At 45.9% G+C, this 9,744-nt stretch overlaps 1 protein-coding gene across 2 annotated transcripts in view; it reads left to right on the top strand.

Moving 5' to 3' along the window:
• Positions 1-9,744, top strand: part of AGBL4 (ATP/GTP binding protein-like 4) — a 1,493,990-nt gene that overhangs the window by 1,357,131 nt on the left and 127,115 nt on the right. For both annotated transcript variants that reach the window (XM_011926237.1, XM_011926236.1), the window contains exon 8: positions 6,281-6,395. In XM_011926237.1, coding sequence (XP_011781627.1) covers positions 6,281-6,395 — 115 coding nt within the window. The remainder of the gene's footprint in view (positions 1-6,280; positions 6,396-9,744) is intronic.

Below are 9,744 nucleotides of genomic sequence, written 5' to 3'. Positions count from 1 at the left end.
CTGGACTTTTTTTGGTTGGTAGGCTATTAATTATTGCCTCAATTTCAGAGCCTGCTATTGGTCTATTTAGGGATTCAACTTCTTCCTGGTTTAGTCTTGGAAGAGTGTAAGTGTCCAGGAAATTATCCATTTCTTCTAGATTTTCTAGTTTATTTGCGTAGAGGAAGTGTATGCTCTTTCACTGACTCTTCCTGGGACTTTGGGGCCAACTTTCATTGAAAATTTCCATCTGCAGAGTATTTTGTCCTCTCCAGACCCTTTATCGTTGAATTAATGAAACCAGCACTTATGAAATGCTACTGTGGGGAGCCACGCCACGCTCTGGAGGGCAGCAGGGGCAGTGGGCACACCTGTGGCTTTGGAGTTTGATGGGCCTAAGTTTGAGCCTACCATTTCCATCTAGCTAGGGGACTTTGCTAAGTCCTTGCCTCTCGTAGCCCCTATTTCCTGACTTGCAAACTGGGGACAGCAATGTCTTCCTCAAGGGGCTGCTTGAGAGGGTTTCATGAGATAGTATAGGTCAATGGTGGGTCAGTGCCAGGCACAGATAGGTGCCTGACCAGTACCCACACACCCCTCTTCACCTTCGCTCTTCCACAGAAATTCCACCAGTTCACTGGGCAGCTCTCAGCTCTTGTTTTCAGAACAGTCCAGGGATTCACTGGATGTCACCTGGTAAGTTGGTGGTGGAGTGGGGACTAGATCCAGATCTCCTGCCTCCCAGCCTGAGCCCTGCTGCTACATGCCAAGGTGCCCATCAGGGCCTAGACTATGGAGACAAAGAGCTGGCCCTCTCCCAGGAAGTTCACTCCTCAGGGTTATTTTGTGGGAGTAAGAGGAGGGAGGAGGATTATGCACACACACACACGCACACACACACAGACACATGCACACACCATGCTCTCACAACTACCAATATCTCCAGACACCAGGACCAAGCACAGCTTCGTACTTCCTGTAAATGAGGTAGTGACATTTGCTCCTCCCCCATTCTGCTTTCCTCCCATCTCTCTTCTTCACCTGTTCTTCCTCTTCTCCTCAATATCCCAAACAGCTTCCCACTATAGGTGTGGTGCTAGATCCACTAAGGGTTTGTGACGGGGCCTTTCACTTTTCTAGGCTTCTGTCTCTTCATCTGTGAAATGGGCAGAGTTGGGAGCAGGAGGGTGAGGACTTATACTCTGTGAACTTTAGGGTCATCAAGGGCAGACTCCCTGTGAGTCCATAATTCGAGGCCCTTGGACTCAGCTGAGGGGAGACAGGGGTCCTGTGCCAGGTCAAGGGAGGGCCTAGAGTGGCTGCTGTTGTGCAGATCACACACTGGGCCAAGCAGAGACCTCAAACTGTCTTGCTTCAAACCTTAGCTCTTCCCATTACAGTATGCTGCCTCTGAACAGATAACAGAAACAATAAATTTTGCATAGAATTCTCTAGAGAGAAAATCATGCAGGCATATGCAAATTATTCCACAAATCACATGCAAATAGACTCCTTGCTCTTTGCATCTTGTCTTCATGGACAGAGCACTGCTCTGAAGCCGACAGAACTGGGTCTGAATCCCAACTAGGTTCCCGTGAGGCACTCAGCAAGTGATGCCACACCCTGACTTTCTTTCCTAGTCTGTGAAATGGAGCCAATAGAATTACAAGTCAGTCCAGCTAATGAATGTACAGTAGTTAGTCATGGGTCAATCTTTATTCACTCACTTCATACATAGGTCTTGAGTACTTTCCCTGTGCCAGGCACTGAGCTGGGCACTAAAAATACAGTGGCAAAGAAAGGAGACCTGTTCCTGCTGTCTTGGAGCTCATGGCCTGGAGGGAAGACAGACTTAAACCACAGTGTAAGTTGAAGTAAGCCTCAATCCCAAAAGACAAGTGAAGCAAATGTAACTTTCTTCTTTTTCTATAACTGAATTCAGTTTCTATTTTGAGGCCCCTTCCTGCCAGGGGCCAGAAACTTAAATTCATTTATGATCCTCAAGGTTAGGTGCTTTCAGCAAAGAGTTCTGATGTTCTCAGGGTAGCAGGCAAATCATCATATCATTGGTGGCACCATCTATCCACATTGTTTGCTTTCGACCCACTGCACCTCTTGACTTTCTGGGCCTTGGCCGCTGCAGAGCCCCTGCAGATCACTACCATGTTCCACCCTGGTTCCTGACTGAAAGCTGCTTTACCTCTGCCAGCTCTCTCTGCTATGCCTGCACCCTACCTCCACCTCTGTCCTGCCTTCAGGAGGCCCTGCCCTGCAGTATTCCTTGCCTCTAAGCAGCATTCCACACTGCAGCCAGACGGAGCTCTCCAAAGTCCATATCTGACCCAGGCTGAAAACCTGGCAATAACTCTATAGTCCCCTTCAGGTTTTTTCAGCTGGAACAGCAAATCCTTGTTCACCTCTCCATTCCCATGCCTACAGCAAGCCAACAAAGAGCAATGATGAAAACAATGCATGTATACATTTACTGTGTACCACTTTTGCTTATATCAACTCATTTAAATCCTCACAAGAACCCACAAGTAATTCTTATTCTCCCCTTTGTAATTGATGAGGAACCTGGGGAACTGGGACGTTAAGGCCACACAGCAAATGAATGGCAGAGATAGGTGTCAAACTCAGATGATCCAGTTTCAGAGTCTGTGCTTTTGACCATGAAGCCAAGGCCCTGGAATTGAAAAGCTTTCCGTTACCAACAGACCATCTCTTTTCTTACCTTGTCCTGGATACTTTCCCCTGGCACCCCTTTCTTTTTATTTTATTTTTAAATTTTAGATTCAGGGGATACATGGGCAGGCTTGTTACATGGGTAAATAGTGTGATGCTGAAGTTTGGATTTCTAATGATCCCATCACTCAAGCAGTGAACATAGTACCTGATAGGTAGCTTTTCAGCCCTTGCCTCTTCCCTCCTGCCCCTCTTTGTGAATCCCGGGTTTATGGTTCCCTTGGTGTCCGTGTGCACCCCACGTGTAGCTCCCACTTATAAGTGAGAAAATGCAGTATTTGGTTTTCTGTTTCTGTGTTAATTCACTTAGGATAATGGCCTCCAGCTGCATCCATGTCGCTGAAAAGGACATGATTTTGTTCTTTTTATGGCTGCATCCTGGCACCCCTTTCATCTGGCTCCACTCTACTCATTTTTTAATGAGTAGAGGACCCCTTCTGGGACCCCAGGCCCCTGCTGGGTCCCCACAGCTGTGTGCTGTTCCCATCAGAGCCTTTACCAATCAGTGGGGAGTTGCTTCCTTACTGTGCACCCCTCTGAAGCAGGACCATCTTAGGCATCTTGAAATGCCCAGAATTTGGTGTGCCAGTGAGTGTTTGTAGAATGAAATGAGTGATGATCAGTTCAACTAATCCCACACAGCAAAAGTTGTATGAATTCCTGGAGCAATCCATCAATAAGCATTTGTAAGCACCTACTATGTGCCCAGCCCTAAACCAAACACACTAGGAGAAAAAATTAACAATAAATATCAGCCTCAGTTGAGGTTTGGCTAGAGAGGTTCATCCTGGTCTGTGGGAATTTGGGACAGGGTAGTGATCTCCAACTTCCAGCTTTAATATCAAATCCTCTACCACTTTTCCATCTCTTCTGGTGTCTCTGGCTTCCAGCCTTCCTGTCATCCTGCCTTTTTCCCAGCTTCCTGATTAAATCAGCTTGAAGAAGAGGACCTGGCAAACTTGTTTACAGAAGGGACAAAGGCTGATCTCAAGGAGGTTGATGGCGTCTTCCAGAAGGAGGGAGATTATTCTCCTCACCTGACAGATGATGCTTCTACTTTTGGTGGAGAGGAATAAAATAGATGGAATCATATGATGTCAGTCTGGGATGTATCCTTGAGAATTATTTAGTTCTTTCTCCTAATTTTAAAAATAAGCATAGACCCAGAGGCTTTCTACAGGTCATCCAGTAACTGAGCCAAAACTAGAACCCAGGCTCTGTTTTGATTTGTTGGCTTCTGCCATTCAGTATCCTTGTCTCCAAATTTCATTGTTAGTCAGCTTCACAGACTAGGACTCCTACTTCTAAAACTAATCCTGTTTTTAACTACCCATTGCCTTTCAACCTTTGATCTAAGTGAGTTTATGGAAGCATGCCACAATTTTCAGGTACTGTGTTAGGCAACTAACACAGGATCTCTAACACAGGTACACAGCAGTCTTCCAGATTAGGTATTATTATCCCTATATCAAGAAGAGAAAACTAGTCAGGGAAAGCTAGTCAGTAACCTCTCTAGCTAACACTCAGTTAAGATTTGAACTCAGGTCCTGAGACTTTCTGCTTCCCTGGTCCCTCTGCTTTCTTGGTCCATCCAGTGCTTTTGGCCCTTGGCCAAGGATGGCATTTTCTCTCCACTCTTACATGCCCTCACAGTCTTCCTCATACTCCTCTCCCACCACAAAAAAAAAAAAAAAAAGTAAAAGAAAAGAAAGATCTCCTTATTTCCTGATGAATGGGAATGATTTTGAATTGTATCTGACCTCAAACCAACAGATGAGCCTAAAACCTCCCCTCTCCTTGCCCCACACCCACCCTAGGAGAGGGAGCTCTGGGCAGCTGCAGCCTCTGGTCTGCCTTTGTTTTCAATCATTCTTTTATTAGCTGCCTAATTGGCAGCCCAATTAATCTGTTCATCTGTGAAGGAGGATGGATCACAATAAGCTACTCCATTTCCAGAAGCCATTCTCTGAGGCAGTGTGGCCAGGCCCTGGGCGCAGGCTGGCTCCTTGATGGAGGGCCGCCCCGGGAGCCGGGGTCAATTAGTGGACAGATTAAGCAATTATTAGCCCCTAACAAGGGCGCCTGGCATCATTACCCTGCCTGTTTACTGGCAAACTACAGCTTTAATATGAGGACCAACAAATAAATTAGGGCATCTGGTCTACTGCCGTGTTAGCTGAGAAGTAAATGATGTCCAACTGGCTTTCGGCTGCCTATGGATTCTCAACCTTGGCCTAATGAAAAGTCTGAGATGTCCCTCACTGGTCACAGAAGCTCTGGAATGTGCTCTGGAGTGAGTTATCATTCCAAGAGCTGAGTGCCTGCACTGGGCACTTGTTCTTCGTTACCCTGCTGCCTTCCTCCTGCCATCTGTCAAAACCTACCTTTCTGACATGGCCCAGCTCAAAGGCTTCCTTCTTGATGCCTTTCTCGCTCTCTCCAGCAGGAATGGGGCCCCACTTCTGCATTGTGGGAGGGTTTGTCATTCTCCTATCATTTTCTGGCATTATAGTAATTTCATGGAATGCTAGAGTTCCATTTTGCCCATTTTCTTTTTCAGGTATCTGAGAAAAGAGTAGAAACGTGGGGGAGATAAGGAGAGGGACAGTAGCTCGGAGTTATGTTTTCTCACCCCCTCTTCTATGGGTAGATGCAGGCTGTAACCAGAAGGATATCAAGGAGGGAGTGACAGGATCAGATTCACACTTTCAGAAGATCCTTATGGCTGCTGTGATGAGGGCTCATTTCAGAGGTGGTGGCTGCTATCCAGGCCAGGTGTGATGGTAGCCTGGGTTAGAAGACAGGCAGTGGGATGGAGAAGAGGGAAAGATTTGTTCCATTTAAGAAAGGGACATGGGGACTGCCTGGCAGTAGGAAAAATGTCATGGAGACAAATTTTCTGAATTTGGTGACTGGAAGGCAGGGTGATTTTAGTGCCAGTGAGAAGCCGGGAGGGCAGTCATCCCTGGAGTCCTGGAACAGAGGATCTTCAAAATGGGGAAACAAGCACATTTGGGATACATGAAAGAAACCTCCTTCCGCTCACGTGACTTTGGCTAAAATGCTTTTCCTCTCTGCTTCTTGATGTGCCTATCAGCAAAATGAGTGTTTAAATCCCTAAGGACCTCGACCTGTGATTATCACATCTGATGTCAATGTTTCACTAAGTGTGCCTATTAGAAAACATCTCTTAGTTTACTGTGTAGTGCTAGCCCACCTCTCCCCATCTCTGATGAAACTCGGTGGGCTCTCAAAGCACAGCTCAGATGTCATCATTCTCGGAAGCCCTCCCAGTTCTCTACAGCAGGAAATGCTCTCTCCCTACTGCCCATGGGCTTCAGTGTTACGTCGTCAACTGTCTCTTGGAAATACAAATGTATTTGTAAACATATTTTATACAGATAACACGTAGTCTATAACCACACACCCACAGTGGCCAATAACAACACAGGCCAAAATCACCTATTGAGCTCCTCTTGTTTTCCAAGCTGAGAAAAATGTGTTTCCTTCTTCTTGAAATGCTTTGTTGTTAAAGCGGACTCTTCTCTTTCCCTAGGGATCATTGACTTCCTCGTAAGCCAACACCCTATTGCCCGTGTCCTCCGAGAATACCTGGTCTTCAAGATCGCACCGATGCTCAATCCTGATGGAGTCTACCTGGGCAATTACAGGTAAGCACCTGGGGAGAATGCTTGGAAGCAGGTCGTCATAGGATGGTGGTATGGAAGCAAGAAAAAATATGGGATATATTTTTTAAGGAAGAATTTTGAGGCTGCCCATGAGTTCATTAGAGAAAGTTTCTCCCTGGCTCTTGAGAATGTGGTTAATTAGCTTTGGCTGTTTCAAGCACAGCCACCTAAGGTCACTTGCTGGGGTTTTCTGGAAAGCTCACTGGGCCAGGAATCAGGAGACCTGTTATCAGTTTTGGCATCTCCTTTTTGCATAACCTTGGGGGATCCACTTTTCCCTCTCTGATACTCAGTTCCTCTTGCATAATGGAGACAATAATTACTTACCTGAAAGGGCAGTTGTGAGAGCTTCAAAAGAAATGGTGGGAAGGAATGTGCTTTGCAGAATATCATGTGGTAGTTATAATGATGACTCTTTTGTTGTGTTTCTTCTTGGAGAATATCGATGAAGGAGAATAGAATCCCAGGACATCTGAACAGCATTTCTCTTCAGTGTTGGCATACCAGCCAGCCCCACACTCACTCATGCACTCAAATCTTGAACTCCCTTTCTCCTGGCTTAGCACCATAATTTACAGCCTAAAATTCCACTGCCCAGAAGATTATCTGCCAAAAGAACAATGGCTCATTTGAGACAGATAGTGTTATTGCCCTTATTTCACATTAAGGTAACTGACTTGCCCAAAGTCACACAGCCCATAAATCATTGACTAACTTCACCATCCAAATTATACAGTTTTCGAGCTCTTTAGGCCCAAGACTCTCAAGATGACATTCAGACCCCCCAGCTTTGCATGCCAGGCATTGTCTGCCCTGCTGCCTGTGTGTCCACCATCTTGCCTCACCTCTTCTCCCCTCCTCCTAGAAAAGGTGCTGCAGCTGCACTGGGCAAAGCCCAGTTCCCCAGACATGTCCTATTGGTTCCTGATACCTTACTTTTATACAGGCTGCCTGCTCACCAGAAACCCCTCATCCCTTCTTCATCCCATTAATTCTTTACAACTCAGTTCATGTTCCTTATTCTGGAAAACATCCCCTTAAACCCCAAACAGAATTGGCCACACTCTTCTCTGAGTTCTCACAGGCCTGGTTATTTATTTGTTTGTGTATTTGTTTATTTGTTTGAGACAGGGTTGTGCTCCATCGCCCAAGTTGGAGTGCAGTTGTGCAATCATGGCTCACTGCAGCCTCGACCTCCTGGATTCAAGTGACCCTCCCACTGCAGCCTTCCAAGTAGCTAGGATTTGCAGGCATGAGCCACTGTAGCAAGCAGGTCTAGTTATTGAACAACTCTTGTTCCACTGCATGTCCTCCACTGTCCTTAAAGCTACTGGAGAGCGGAGATTGAACCTTAATGGCCCTTGTGTCCCTCATGCCTAGCAGCAGGGATCAGCACATAGTAGATGCCTAAAAAGTGTTTGATGAATATGAGAGAATGAGAAGGATGACTTTACTGATGAAGAAACTGAGTCCCAGAGATGAAACAGTACTTACTCAGTCCGTGGCCTAACTCAGACCAGAACCAGATCTCCTGACAGCCAGTCAGGCTTGTTTTACACAGAGTTGGTTTACTGCTTTCCAAGAGCATGGCAACTGGGTCCAGAGGGGTATTCCTGGGTGTGAATTAGAGAGAGCCCATGAGATGCCTGAAGCCTTCATTAAAGACAGTTTTGCTTCCACTCTTAATTGGCTGAAGTGATGGTTCATTAGCATTCGCAAGTTTTGTGGCTTGTTGCAGGCCTGAGAGCGATGCTTTTCCACCTTCCATGGACAGAGTGTACTGTTAGCGATAATAGTGGTAGAAAGACCATTTGATTTATGTTAATGTTTCTGTTTAATTACAAGAGCAGTGGTCAGAGAGAGGTCAATACTTCTCTCCACACATTTATTTATGTCATCATCTGCTGTCTCAGGAAGGACTAGCTTAAAGGAGGTCAGTGACCTTGGCCAAAATGCCTCCCCTCTCAGGGCTTCAACTGGACACTGAGATGGTGATGAGGGCTAGATGCCTTCTATATGTGTTCAAGCCCCAGACTTTGTGATTTGGGGACTCCATGATAAAAGATTTCCAACCCTCAGTAATGGTTTCACACTGAAGCTTCAACCCCCAACATTCTCCTAGTGAGAATATGTGATTCTCATTATGAGAGTTGGAGAGCAACTCTAACCACAAACATTAATGCCATTGCTAAAACTGTACAACAAAGAGCCGATTAATCATGAAAATTCACTACTTAAAGCTTTAGAGAAAATATATATAAAAAAAAAAAGACTCATAATTGAGAACTTCAAGGTGCCTTAGAGGTCCCCTAGACCAGCCACACTACTCTCTAGAGCAATACTTCTATGGTTTGGCAAGATTTGCCAAGGCATTATGGAGGGAAAAATTCAGAGTTCAGATAAGTTTAGGAAACACAGAGTTAAGCAAAGTTAAATGTGTTCTTTTATAATATGACTTTTCAGAATTTTGAATATGCTTATAAACATAGGGAATCTAAGAGGGGAAGTAGTACTCAGTGTTTCCCGAAGACAAGTGAGAGGGGTCCACATCCTCCCTGTAACCAGTGTAAGGGTTTCTGAAACACATTTTGGGAAATGCCACTCCAAGAATTCTACTTGCCAATCCAATGGCCTGTGAAGCACTCACACACCAATCTCATTTAATCCTCATAATTCTGTGATAGAGGAACTTTGTTAAAGTTTTTCTAAATTCAAATAATAACAATCTACTCAATCTAGCTTGAGTACAGGAGAAAAGCTGGCGAGTGGGGAGGGAGAGAGGAAAGGAGGCAAAGAAGGGAGGGAGGGAGGGAAGAAAGAAGGAAGGAAGGAAGGAAGGAAGGAAGGAAGGAAGGAAGGAAGGAAGGAAGGAAGGAAGGAAGGAAGGAAGGAAGGAAGGAAGGAAGGAAGGAAGGAAGGAAGGAAGGAAGGAAGGTAGGTTGGTTCTCAGAATTCTAGTGCAGTAAAGAGAGCCAGACTTCCCAGGAACTGATCAAATTGCTGGAAACATGTTGGAAGACAGGTGGCCAGGTCTTTGCCTCTCTCTCATGCTCTTTTGCTTTCATTCTCTCAACATCTCCCTCTGGAGGTGCAGACTCTCAAGCCTCAGAGAAGTTAAGTCATCCCCCTGAGGTCTGTGGCCTGTGAGGAGCGGGCAGGGATGCAGGTGTGCCTGACCTAGCTCTGCTCCTCTCTGCAGTCCCACACTCCCCCTATAGCCAGCACCAGGCCTGCCAGACCCTGGGAGGAGAACCAAAGACAGGCCTGCCCTGAGGCACCTCACTCTGCTGGCTGGAGAGATGGTTCAACAGGCCAGTTCCCTGTAGTGTGA

Source organism: Colobus angolensis, unplaced genomic scaffold (assembly GCF_000951035.1).
Source record: "Colobus angolensis palliatus isolate OR3802 unplaced genomic scaffold, Cang.pa_1.0 Scaffold68, whole genome shotgun sequence".
In the NCBI taxonomy this organism is placed as follows: Eukaryota; Metazoa; Chordata; class Mammalia; order Primates; family Cercopithecidae; genus Colobus; species Colobus angolensis.
This window is presented reverse-complemented; position numbering and strand designations above follow the sequence as displayed.